This window comes from Aquarana catesbeiana, linkage group LG03 (assembly GCF_042186555.1).
Source record: "Aquarana catesbeiana isolate 2022-GZ linkage group LG03, ASM4218655v1, whole genome shotgun sequence".
NCBI classification, from domain to species: Eukaryota; Metazoa; Chordata; class Amphibia; order Anura; family Ranidae; genus Aquarana; species Aquarana catesbeiana.
In genome coordinates this window covers 311628665-311643034 of record NC_133326.1, presented here as the reverse complement: position 1 = coordinate 311643034, position 14370 = coordinate 311628665, and the positions used below count along the sequence as shown (strand labels likewise).

Genomic DNA, 14370 nt, shown 5'->3' with positions numbered 1-14370 from the left:
TTTCCAGCCTTGTCCTTGTCAACACTGACACCTGTGTTAACTAGAGAATCACTGGCATGATGTCAGCTGGTCCTTTAATGGCAGGGCTGAAATGCAGTGGAAACTTTTTTTTTTTTTGGGGATTAAGTTCATTTTTGTGGCAAAGAGTGACTTTTAATTGCAGTTCATCTGATCACTCTTTATAACATTCTGGAGTATATGCAAATTGTCATCATAAAAACTGAGGCAGCAGATATTGTGAAAAATTAGATTTGTGTCATTCTCAAAACATTTGGCCACAGCTGTACAGCTAGGTGCAGTAAGCATGTATGCTGTGCCCTGATTGGCTCCAGGAGCAAAGCCCAGAAAACATTTATCACTTAACTTTTTTTTTTTTTTTTTTTAGCAATGAATGCTTAAGATCCCAGTGATTTTAAACAGCTCTTTAATGCTTAAATACATATACAAGTACAGGCTAGCACATTTATAATTACATGCTGTGAAATAGTGAACGGACACTGTATAACTGGATGGCTTAGCCTTAAAGTGTCACTAAACCCACATCATAAAAAACTATCAATAAATGGTGTATTACATGCTATTCATACTCACTCAGTCACTATGAGATTCATTTTCTGTATTCTGTAAAAAACCTGGTTGATCCTGCTGCACTCTCTCTCCACCTTCTGTTCATGTCCCCAATGCAGCTAGGGATTTTGCAGCTGTGGTGGCACATGCTCAGTTTTCAGTGAGTTTCTATGCTGAGCATTTCCTATCTCATCTGAGCAGCCCATGTGACTGTAGAGTCACACATGTGGATGTATACACAGTGGTAAATGACAGCCCGCTTCCTCCATCTTCCTTCATGCCTACTAACCAACTAAACACAATGGGGTCAGGATATTACATGTAGATTGATGGAGGCCTCACCTCCCTCCTAGTCTAAGACAGAGGCTGGAGGGGTGTGGCATAGCCTGTGGCTTGCAGAAATCCGCCCGCACCAGGTTATTACCAAACATAATAAAGATTTGATTTCAAATATATATTTGTATGCCAGTTTAAAACGGTTTATGGATATTCATTTTTACTCTGTATTACAAAAGCTTTTTTAATTTTTTTATTAGTGATCAGCAGCAGCTCATACTGCTTATGTTTCTCTGCAAACACGCTGGGAAAGATCTGGGTCATATGACAACTATATATTAATTAGAAAAAAGGTACGTAGATTTTTTTTCTATTAAACTAATTACAGTGCCATCATCCACATACAGAAATAGAAGGAACGATTAAATTAAACAGTGTGTGTTTAGTATCACTTTAATTTATTTCTCTAGTGAAAACACCACATTACCTCCTCATGTTGAGATAACCAGCCTTTTGAATCAGGTTTCGGTTGATGATCGGTGACGTAACATCATAATCTGGAGTATACATGGCATCATTACCAGACAGAAGTTCTTGCTGAGAAATCCTCATGGCATCTGCTTCTGTTTCGAGTTCTCCTTGTATCCTGCAAGGGCGGGTCACATCATTATTTCAAATAGACTTTTAGTGAATGACAAATTGTTTTACTGACACCATAAGGCTGAAGTTTAGTCTGCTTTTATTATACCTTCCTTGGTTCTTTCCATATTACTCTGTTGCTCTATGCAATGCAGGCAAGATCATGGCTGGTAGCAGGGGCCAAGAGGCTGTACATAGCTTCCTGAAAACATGACATCATCCTGCCTTAGTACTCCTCTAAAATAGCCCTCATGCAAGCAGTGAGTCGACTCTTGAAAGGAGTTATGCAAATAAAATGCCTTGATTGGGTGTTAACCTGGGGGATTGGGCATACCTAGGCAGGCTGCATTTGCCTGCAGACCAGTCTAGGTAATGCCCGCATTTGATGCTGCACCTCCATAAATAAAAGAACTGAAATCTTATGAATAAAAAAGAGTGGGCCAAGAACAGTCAGACTGGGACAGAATGGTCTATTTCAGGGTTTACCAACCTCATTTGTCAAGTATTTCTAATGGACCATGTTCTGGGAATTTCCCATAAATAAAATAGTGGTCAAGCCCTTGACTTTGATTTAGAGGACCCGTGCAAGGTAAAGGAAATCCTGAAAACATGATTTGCTAGGGGAACTTGAGGACTGAGGTAGGGAACCACAGAGATAGATGATGCTGGACATTTTCCAGCCTGGAAATAGGAACTGACTTGCTGCAGCATCTAATGCACACTGTGGGAAGGTCACTATATGTAGTAAAATCAGGGTAAGCAATATCAGTACAGTGGAGGAGTCTATACATCTGTGCAAGACTGAAGGTCAAGTTGGGGTTCACCTATAAATGTGAATAATTCAGAAAGTCATATTTTAGTTTCAGAATCTTCATGCTAAATAAACACAGAACTGTAAATTCTCTTCTGCATACAGGTTAACACATATTTACACCTACAGAAAGAAGAGATGACACACATGGGTGTTCTGAAGAACAAAGTACCATCTGCACTACTGCATTACTCGTCACAGTACAATAATTAAATATTTACTATGTACGACATAATAAAAAGGGACCTTTATATGAGGAATACTACAAAAAGGAAAGGTGTACATCAACCTAGGCAAACCAACCATTCAGATATCAGCTTTGAGCTCTGTAGTGAATTTGATTTATTAGAATACCATGTCTGACTTTTTGAAAAGTAATACTGTGCTTCATGTGCAGCTTTTCCTAATTAACAGAGATTTAAGCTTCATGATAAATGGCTACATGTGCACAGGACAATTGTCTTTGTTGACTATGCATATATTGGAACCTGAAATTTAGTCCAGACTATGTAAAATGCCAGCAGACTTGTTTTTTATATCAGTTTAGATTGATGGGAAAGTATGGAGAAGAGAAAATACATAGGTGTATAAAGAAAAAAAGAAAAAAAAAGAAAAAAAAAAAAGAAGATGCTATTCAGCCAAATAATTCAGGCCAAGTCTTTCAAAGCAATGAGTCACAGACCATCTTGGGCTTAACAGTAACAGTTATTGCCGCATACCTTACCTCTGAATCATGTTTGTTACAGATGAAAGAAATTCGTCCATTTTTTTGGAAAACATTTCAAATCCTTTTTTAAAAAAGTTAATCTGCAAAACATTGTTCAAGAGAAACACCAAACACAGTCAGGCATGAGATAAGCACAGTACCACACATCATTTTTACAATTACAGAAAATGCCTGGACATTATCCAATCCCAAAGTGCAGCCTTTTTTCAACCAGGGTGCCCAGGTACCCTGGGGCACAAGAGGCATCTTCAGGGGTGCCTTTACAAAATGCCTAAAAATTGCCCCAAAATTGTATACAAGCCAGCGAGTGGAACAAGCCTGCCTTTTAGTTACACAAAGCCAGAGATTTTTATTGCGCACCATTACGACCTTTTAGCCTCCGGTGTCCCAACAATCAATGACATCATCAGGTAATAAGGAGGATGATGATTTCCTGCGCAGAATCCTTGTTTGACCCTCCCCTGCCCCTCTCAATTAGCATTGGGGTCACATTAGCTGAGTGATGCAGAAAAATTGAGGGAGACGAAAAACATTGGAATACTAGTCAGTACCAGTGTGCAAAAATATTTGCTTTGGAAGAATAAATCACCTCTAAAATTGGGTTTCCTACATGTGTGGGTATTGCTGTGCATTATGCAAAACTATTAGAATCGTTTTTTACATTTTAGAACGGGGTACCTCGAGACTATAACCGGAGAACTGAATGCCTTGAGATTGTCCATAATTCTAAAGGGTGCCCCGACTGAAAAAAGGTTGAGAAACACTGCAATAGTGTAGAAGGCAATGGCTGACATGACCAATCTCAAATTAGCTCCCAGTCCATTTATCTCCTGAAAGATTGTCTGATTTGTAAGTGAAGGTAAATAACAAATTGACTCTAATATAGAGTAAGCCCTAAAGCGTTAGGGTCCTTTCACATGGGCGTTCCGTATGCCCGTTTTTCCTCCATCCATTGGCGAATAAAAAGTGGACATACATGTATGTCTATGGGCTAGCAGATGTTAGAAGATAATTATTGGCTGACATCCACCTCCATTAAGTTCCGTTTTTTGAGACGGAACAAAACCCTATTTTTCTTCCGTTCAAGAAACGGAACGAACGAAAAACGGATGCTAGCGGACGACATCCGCTTACATCCGATCCGCTGACATCTGTTTTTCACCCAAAAACAAGGGCTTCAGTTTTTTAGTTTAGTTCAGTCACTTTTTTTTTGTAAAAAACAGATGTAAAAAGGAAGTCAGTAGATATGAAAACGGATGTTAAAATTTACATCCGTATCCATTTTTGTTCCGATTTTTTTTTTCATAAAAAAAAAAGTGACTGAACTAAAAAAACTGAATGCCAGAGTAAAAGGACCCCAAGGATAAAGGAATGTAGGCTTTAGTAAAACAAGGAGATGTAACTCGATTAATATGGCACCACATCCATTGGAATTCAAACAGAAAAAAGTAAGGACTTTACTAGTTGCTATAAAAAAACCCCCAATGAAGAAAACAAGTGCTCAGAAAATAGTATTTTTATATAATTTTATTTAACCACTTGCCAACCGCCGCACACACATATACGTCGGCAGAATGGCCGTATAGGTAAATGGGCATACGATGTTCGCCGGTGGCCCGCGAACATGAGACGGAGAGGCAGAATGGGCAGTTAGAATCACTCCCTAGGACACACTTAACCTCTTTGATTGCCCCATAGTGTTTAACCCCTTCCCTGTCAGCGTCATTTATACAATAATCAGTGGCTATTTATAGCACTGATCGCTGTATAAATGACAATGGTCCCAAAATAGTGTCAAAAGTGTCCTATGTGTATGCCATAATGTCGCAGTCCCGATAAAAAAACGCAGATCACCGCCATTACTAGTAAAAAAAAAAAAAAAAAGAATAAAAATGCCATAAATCTATCCCCTGTAGACGCTATAACTTTTGTGCAAACCAATCAATATATGCTTATTGCGATTTTTTTTTTACCAAAAATATGTAGAATTCGTATCGGCCTAAACTGAGGAAAAAATGTGTTTTTTATATATTTTTGGGGATATTTAGTATAGCAAAAAGTGCTTTTTTTTTTCAAAATTGTCGCTCTTTTTTTGTTTATAGCGCAAAAAATTAAAAACTGCACAGGTGATAAAATACTACCAAAAGAAAGCTCGATTTATGGGACAAAAAAAGAAGGACATGAATTTCATTTGGGTACAACGTCACACGACCACTCAATTGTCAGCTAAAGTGACGCAGTGCCAAATCGCAAAAAATGCTCTGGTCAGGAAGGGGGTAAATGCTTCCGGGGCTGAAGTTGTTAAACAGCATATTTAAAACCATAAAAGCATATCCACAAATGTGTAGAACACTTTATCCTACATTTCCCAACTGGTAGTGTTGGGTAATTTAGTATATTGAAACCTGTATCAAGTGGCCCAAATGCATGTGTTGTATAACATATAGAATTCTCATATACTGGGCCAAGTGCAGGGATCAATAAATCATTAATCAGGATCTCAATGTCTTGAGATCCTGACTGACGATTTATTGATCCCTGCACTTTGCCCAGTATACAAGGATTCTCCATCAGTTATACAACACATGCATTTGGGCCACTTGATACAGGTTCCAATATACTAAAATTACCCACTACCAGTTGGGAAATGCAGGATAGAGTGTTCTACACATTTGTGGATATACTTTTATGGTTTTAAATATGACGTTTAAAAAAAATTTGTATTTTTATACATCTTCAGGGTACTCGTTTCTTCCTTTGGAGTTATTTATGGCAACCGGTAAAGACCTTACTTTTTTCCTTTTTCTGTTCAAAATGTAAGCTTTAGTGAGCAGTGAATAAACTGCTCAGACTACAGATTCTCTTTATATAGTTTCCTTACAATATAATATATATTTTTGTTATTACAACGGTGAAAAATACACAATTATCTGCAGCCAATAGGTGGAGAAGAAGCGAAGGCATCACATTCCCACCAAGCTGATTTACTAGCCATGATGTGGGATTTTCCTAAAAATAAGGCAATCTAGAAAATATCACGTTATGGCCACAAGATGTAACTCAATCATAGGAAATAAACAGGCAATGATATTTCACATATATTACGGTGGGCTATTCATGAAGTCTGTGGGAATGTTGTGCTTGGGTTTAATAAAAACACTCATCAATATTCCAAAACTCCAGTTAGGACTATTTTTATAAGTTGGTGTAATAGACCTGGGTAAGGGTTGAGGATGGGTGGAAAATGTGCATGTAATGTAGGTTTGGTAACCGGGTCTTCCTAGTGGCAGGGGAGGATAATTTGTGTAATAAAAGGAGCGCTACAATCCAAAATACTTATGATGGAAGAATGAGAGCACAGTAACAACCCATCATCACCGATGCACATATTAAAAACTAGTCAAATACTAGCGACACTTAAACCTGCTCTCACCCCCATTCTAAGCCTATTCTAACTACCTTGTAAAGGAAAAATGTCTATACTTTTCTATTCTGAGGGCACTGCAGTCCGGTCACATAATCTCTCCAGCGTCTGGCATTAGTGATGAGGAGAGATTGCCGACTGCCGAGCCTGGGCGATTACATCACCCACAGACTTCCTATGGGGCATCTATTGTGGGCTGTCCCTCCTCTACACTGAAGCTGGCGCTAGAAGACAATCATGTGACCTGACTAGAGCACCCTCAAAATAGAGAAGTCTAGACATATTTCCTTTACAGGGTAGTTAGAATAGCCTTAGAATGGGGGTGGGAGCAGGCTTAGGTATGGTTAGTATTTCACTGGAATTCTACTTTTATGTACAATCAACAATTATAACTGCAATTAAAAAAAACAGCATCAATGTTTACACTGACAGCATAAAAACCTGTCCTCCAAACGTTTAATTCAAATTGATATGTTAATATAAATAAAAATAAAAAAAATAATAAAAACATAACATGTACCTGTCCTTGGGTGTAGCCAAGTATAGGATCCAGCATTGCTGTCCTCTTTCTGTACTGGAGGGCATTTAATGCACAGTAGTACTGCAAGGATGAGAGGTGCTGCTTTCTTCTAGCCCCAGCAACTTCCTTAGCAACTTCAGCCTTTAGCTACAGAAAAGACACACTTTGGTTGATATTTTTAAGCCAGTTGAACATAAACACAATAATTTACTGATGTTTATACTCAGGACAGAAAAATCCAGAGTAAAATGTTCTTTAAGGCTAGGTTCACATCTGTGTGGGTGGTTCCCGCTGCGGGTCCGTACCTGTTCCCATAGCCGCAACTACCCGCACAGAAAAACATGCTAGATGCATGCGGGTACCATGCACACTGGAAATCGCACATGCACTGCACTTGCTGTTCCCGTGTGGGCTGCGATTTCTAAGACCCCATACACACCTAAGCAGTACAGAGTGATGCCGCCGTGTCACATTTTATTTTGCAGGATTTTGTGGTGCATTTTTGAAGCGGCACCATTCACTTTGAATGGGTCTCCCTGCGCTCCAAAGATGCGCAAAATAAACGTATGTATCAAATTTTGGCACTGCGACAGGCATGTTTGGCAATGTGTTTTTTGCTGCAATTTTTGCACATTTGTCACAAGACAAAAATATTGTTGGCGTTGCCAACAAGATAGGGGTAACTTGCTACATATTTTCTGTACATGCCCTAGTATCCATCCCTTCTGAGACGCGATTCATGATCTAGTTTTCAAGTCGACTGGATATACACTTGGAGGACAGGCCAGAAACGTGCCTATTTCACTTAACTTCACTCTCACGGTGTAGATACAAGAGATCACTTTTGATATACCTAATGAACGCAGCAAAAATCTGCATCCCTCAAAAATGGAAATGCTCAGATCCCCTGATGGTGGGCCAGTGGATCGCTGTAGTGAACGAAATAGCCGAAATGGAAGGTTTAACGGCAGCTATGAGACAGAAGGAGGAGCAGCAGCACCGAAAAACATGGTATTACTGGCACAATTTCCAATATTCCAGTCACTACAACACCTATGTGTTCTCTGCGCTTACTTAGATCATTCTACCAGAGAACAAGCGTCAATAGAGATGCTGGAGTGAATTTGTGTAGGTCATGAAGCGATGGCCCGACCTCTAGTGTCCCAGCTAAATTAATATATTTAATCTCTGTGTTCCCCACATCCCTCCACCCCCCCCCCCTTTTTTTTTCCTTCTCTCACTTTCTCTATTCTGTTCTTCCTACTAACTAATGTTTACACATATAATGTAGGACAGAATAAATTAAGGAAAATCTGCTGCGCCAACCAAACAAACATCAAGCAGCCAACACCACCAATTAGACTAATTGTATAGATTAATGAAAGAAAGAAAAAGTGTAGCGCTATATTGTGCCAATAGACATCAATGTGAAATGTATTATATAAAACACCTGTGTATATATCAAATACTAGGTCCTGCTAGACCTCGCAGAAAAAACACTGGACAAGTTAAAAAATCAAGTGATCCAAAAAACCATTACTGGCAACATGCTGTATGGTATAAAATAATATGAATTGTCATACAGGGTGTATGACGCTACCTCAAACCATCTGTCTACTGCGCTAAACGTATCTTTTTTTCGCTTATATAAACTTTGTTTTTACCCGAATTTTTATTGGAACTTTTTTTATAATACAATAAAATTTCCTGGTAATCCGGAATTTACACTATGTGGAGCCTTTTTTCTCCTTCTTCCTCTGTCTCAATTGTATGAGACCCAAACGATCGCTGGAGGACGAATCCGTGGTACCGCTCAGGATTGGGGACCCTTCCAGGACTCTCTTGCCATGGACCAAGGACAGCTGTAACCTTGCCGTACCTAACGGTGCAAGCTCGTACGACTCACCGCCAACGGCCTGTTAGTCCAACACGTCCGGTAAGGGCATTTTACATTACTTTCCGCCTGGTTGAGTATTGGAAGAGTCCACTGGGGATAGGAATAGATGCTATTGTGAGATTTACATCTATGCTCCAGGATTCCTCTGCTAGATTGAATGAACTGTCCAATACCCCAGGGACTTGCCATTTATCCCCACCTCAATTCCTACTATATATGTTTGTGTTTGATCTGAGGGTTTGGGATTATTTTTACTGTGTACACACAATTCATATTATTTTATACCATACAGCATGTTGCCAGTAATGGCTTTTTGGATCACTTGATTTTTTAACTTGTCCAGTGTTTTTTCTGCGAGGTCTAGCAGGACCTAGTATAATGTAGGACATGCTATTTGATGTGTGTCAGTTGACAAAAATTCTGATAGCAATTCGGATCACTATTGTAGTGCTACTGACTTGTGTTCTTTGTTGGTTTTTTCTTTCTTTTTTATTTTCTTCTTATACATTTAAGTTCTACCCTGGAAAATACTAAGTACATAAGCAAGGTCCTGCTTAAGAGGTATCAAAATCGTATGTCCACACAGCATACTGCCATGGCAGGCATTTACATTAAAGGGTCCCCCCCAATAGGTAGATATTTTTGGTCCCATTGCTATACTTGTTAAACTTGTTAAAAGGTGGCACCTCTGAGCATTGTATCATTAATTCTTTTTTGTTAGATTTCTTGTCTTGCTGAAGTACACAATAAAATTGTAACTTTAAAAAACAAAAACTGAGTAATATTGTACTGAAAAAGCAATTCAAAATTTTTGATTGATTTGTTTTGCATTTTCTTTTGTCAGAAAAGATAGTCAAAAATAAAAATAATTATGAACTGCATTTACAACAAAACAGAGGATGAAATGCGCATATACTCTTTGACGATGGTAAATAATATAATTACCTTTTTTTTCTAGCAGATGAGACCAGGGCAAAATGTTTTACACTGACAACATGACAACAGATAATTTTGTAACTAACAATTTTCAGGGTCGTGACCATTACATTTTGTAGAACATTATATGCTCAAAGTAAGTGGAAACTGATTATACTTAAAAACACATTTACAAAGTTCATTTCACACCCTTTAAATCACATCCAATCACCAGATGGGCACTGGGTTACTAATCAGTAAATATTACCAAAGCCTACAGATTTCCACAGCATAAATCAATATACCATCCGTTTGCTTTCCAGTCCTGGTGGCTTTCATAATCACCCACAGTACTCAACCTAGGGTGCTTGATGCATATTTTTTCTTATTAGTAATAATACTGAGCCCATTTAGCCATGGTAAATCCACTCTATACCCCTGTTCTGCAACGTTATACCAAAGTCTCTTAATTTGCCTGCCCAATCTAAATTTCAGAAAACAACATTTTTTACTAGATGTGGAAAAGCGAAGTAAGAAGAACAGTATACATCGTCAGAAGCATTATTTTCTATGGAAGGTGCAATTTTTACAGTAAAAGCAGGTATCCTCAATTGTTGTATTGCTTACCTTTTCATTTTCTCTCTTTTTTGGCAGTCTGCTGTACTTTGCCATTGATAAATCATGTTCTAAAAAGAGACACAAAAAAGGCTTTTAAATAATGTATGGCTATAAAACGTCTCAAACTGATGTCAGGACATATATACAGAACAGCATAACCGTGAGAGGTATTTATACAAGGGCAAACATACCATTGCTAGCAAGTAGAAAAAGATCTTTTAACGTGCTTACTTCTGCAAAACAAAAAGGTATAAAATTAAATGGGAATAAAAAAAATAAAAAAATAATGGCAATGCATAAAAATTAAATTTTACCAAAAAGTGTCCTTAGAAAAAAAATTGAAGCAGGTTCTTCTGGGACAGTAGGAAAGCAAAAGGAGAGAGAAGCGCCAAGCCAATCCTTTAAACAGCTTAGGAAGTTAGTCAGTATATAAGTATAAAACACTAAAAACTTGCATGAAAAATGTTGGAGCACTTGCAGAGGTGCTAGAGCGAGTGGGAGCTTCCACCTACAGTGTCACAGGAGCACAGGAGGACCGTCGGGAAGTCTCTATTGAGGGATCCACGAGTGCCGTGTGTTAGCCGCAGCTGGAGCCTCGATAAGCCTCATGGAGACGTCGGCTGTGTGTCTCTGGGTGGGAGTGTTCCAGGACTGTCAAACTGGGGAGCCGCCCACACGCTGTCTGGCCAACTGATTGGCCAGACAGTGTGTGGGCGGCTCCCCAGTTTGACAGCCCTGGACCACTCACACCCAGACACACAGCCAACGTCTCCATGAGGCTCCAGCTGCGGCTAACACACGGCACTCCTGGATCCCTCAATAGACTTCCCGGCAGTCCTCCTGTGCTCCTGTGACACTGCACGTGGAAGCTCCCACTCGCTCTAGCACTCTGCAAGTGCTCCAACATTTTTCAAGCATGTTTTTAGTGTCGTTTTACACTTATATACTGAATAAATTCCTAAGCCGTTTAAAGGATTGGCTTGGCGCTTCTCTCTCCTACTTTTACTTTCCTTTTGTTGACAGTGATCAGGTTCCCCAGCCCGGCCCTGAAGCAGCCTCACTCCCTTTACAGCCTCCATTTAGAGACTTTAGAAACTAATTTTTAGGAGTTCATCCCCCAGAACTTTCAATCAACTCACCATTCACATGGTTGCACCTTCATGTATCAGCATGCAAATGCATGCCTTTTCATTTAAATTTTAATCTTTCTCATCATATGGTTTAGTGCTGAACGTTATACCAATATTGTGTATGTTTTTTTTGGGACAGTGAGGGTGGTGGGGATCAAGTCAGCAGTAAGGAGGATACTAAAAGAAGTATGTCAATGGAACTGGGAACTATAGAAGTTGAAAAGGAGACACCAAAATGTATTCAGGTTATTAGCAAGCACATGTCACAGGGCCCAAGCCAAGTGGAGGTAGAGCCGGGGACATGGCAGATGGCACAGGACTTTGTTGTCGGGGATTGTTTAAAAAAGGAAATAGAACAATGGAGCAGAGATTCCCACTTGACCAGAGTCAGTGGAGATGAGACAGATATTTAGCATGGTTCACTTAATAAATGTGAGGGATTATCACACATGCACTGGAGATGGGGTGCTGAGGGGCTAAAGCACATGTGGTAGGCACGGAAATATTTTACCTACAGTATGTGCTGTGTGAGTGTGTAACTGCAGACTGAGAAGATGGAGAACCTGAGGAGTAGGTGCTGGAGAAGGAATACAGGTGAAAGAACAATGTGTGTGTCTGTCAGTGGTGGGATGACACTGGGGAAAGACAAATCTGTATGCTGAAAATGTGATGTCACTTGGGAAGGACCAGGAATAGACAAATTTCCACAGGGTCAAACTGATAGTAAAACTTAGAAATGATTAAGCGCATTCTGCGTGAAACACGCCAACAACTGCGGTTTCCTGTCCTCTTGTTACCTGAAACTGATGTCATTGTGACATGCAATATGTGCGATCTGTCCTTCCTCGGCACAGTCTGTCATCCTGTCTCTCCCCCCCCTCCTCAACAGCAGCATTTAATCTTGAGGCTGTCAGCTGCTAATCAACCTCTAGTGTCTCATTGATTATCAACAGTCCCGAGAATACAGGACAACTGAGGCTGTGCAGAGCAGGCCGAGACAGTGCCTTACTGGATTTTACACAGTATAGACAATTATTTTTAATTTTTTACATAGCTATACCTGCAGAAGGGGCCAGCCTGAAGCAATCTATCAGGACTTCTGACTAAAGTTCTACTTTAAACAATTTTATCACTTTAACAAGCTGCTGACAGGTAAAAAGTGCATACCTGCAGCAGCTTTCAATGCCTTTATTCTAACGGATTGCTGGGACAGTTCTGATTGAGCAGTTCTCATTCCCATACATTCCTATTGTTCTATTACTATGACTTTTCATACACTTCATGTTTTGTTTTTTTTTGTTAAAGTGACAGTCACTTTTAGTTAGCCAGCAAGGGGTATCACGCAACTTTCAAACATTCTACACTGATTGATGGCAAACACAGTACAGCACTCTGTTACTAGCTTATGTAAAATATGTTGGTATAACTATACCAATGTACTGTATAATGGCAGTGTTTGATACCACAAAAAATGGTAAAGATCTCAGGAGAAGACCATGACATATAGACACCTCCAGATCTCAGACAATCATAGTTCCCTTAGCAATGAACTCCAACCTCTACAGAAGAGTGCTCCTGAAGCGATGCTGCATCAGCTCACTATAGCATACCTCCCAACCGTCCCGGTCTCTACGGGACAGTCCCACCATCACATTATTTTCCCGGCATCCCGCAGAAACGGGCTTTGTCCCGCGCTCCGATTGGCGGCAGCTTCAAGTCCAGTGCAATGACTCTATACTGGACGTGCAGCTGCAATGTGGAACAGAAGCCGGGTCTCCCTCACTGCCCCAGGTAAACAAAAGTTTGCTGCCTGGGAATTTTCAGTCAGGGCTAGTGTGCTGCAGCCAATCAGCTCTTCATACCAGACTTGTGTCATCAGTGTGTTCTTCAGGAAGTTTCAGCTGGACAGGTCGGCCCTCAATGTCAGGAATGTGAGAAGACTGTCACTGTGGGTGAGTTACAGCTTTCTGAATTTGAGAATCCCCAGCACTGAGCCGTGAGGAAAAAGCACTCTGCCGGTATCAGCTTTAACCCTTGCCAGGCTGAAAAAGAATTAGCTCAGTGTCTCAGCAAGTAGAATGGGGGGGGGGGGGGTTATTGTGTGCAGAAGCGGTAGAGGCGGATGGTGGCCAATGTGTATGGGGGTAATGTTTGCAGGAGGGGGCTGTGTGTACAAGGAGTGGGGTAATGTGTGCAGGAGGGGGCTGTGTGTACGAGGGAGTAATGTGTGCAGGAGGGGGCAGTGTGTACAGGGAGGGGGGTAATATGTGCAGGAGGGGGCTGTGTATACAGGGAGGGGGTAATATGTGCAGGAGGGGGCTGTGATTACAGGGAGGGGGTAATATGTGCAGGAGGGGGCTATGTGTACAAAGAGGGGGTAATGTGTGCAGGAGGGGGCTGTGTGCATGGGGGGGGGGTGTAATATGTGCAGGAGAGGGCTGTGTATACAGGGAGGGGGGTAATGCGTGCAGGAGAGGGCTGTGTGTAGGAGGGGGCTGTGTGTAGGAGGAGGCTGTGTGTAGGAGGAGGCTGTGTGTAGGAGGAGGGGGTTAATGTGTGCAGGAGGGGGCTGTGTGTAGAAGGAGGAGGTAAGGTGCAGAGGAGGGGGCAGTGTGTAGAAAGAGGGGGGTAAGGTGCAGAGGAGGGGGCAGTCTGTACAGGGAGGGGCATACCTCCCAACTGTCTAGAATTTAGTGGGACTGTCCCAATATTTTTAAATAAATCTCAGCATTCCGCGAATCGCAGAGCCCATTGCCAGAACAGGGGCACAGTAGCACAGGCACCCAGGACACCTGCCATGCCCCGACAATTTAAATGAGGTTCTTAAGGTAGGCTCAAACAAAGTG

The 14370-nt window shown here is 40.8% G+C and overlaps 1 protein-coding gene across 2 annotated transcripts in view; it reads right to left on the bottom strand.

Moving 5' to 3' along the window:
* The window catches only part of APPL2 (adaptor protein, phosphotyrosine interacting with PH domain and leucine zipper 2), a 151111-nt gene that overhangs the window by 51694 nt on the left and 85047 nt on the right, over positions 1-14370 (bottom strand). For both annotated transcript variants that reach the window (XM_073620281.1, XM_073620282.1), the window contains exons 6-10: positions 10586-10627; positions 10404-10462; positions 6965-7111; positions 3018-3100; positions 1331-1489 (exon numbers count right to left, since the gene is read on the bottom strand). In XM_073620281.1, the coding sequence (XP_073476382.1) occupies positions 1331-1489; positions 3018-3100; positions 6965-7111; positions 10404-10462; positions 10586-10627 (490 nt within the window). The remainder of the gene's footprint in view (positions 1-1330; positions 1490-3017; positions 3101-6964; positions 7112-10403; positions 10463-10585; positions 10628-14370) is intronic.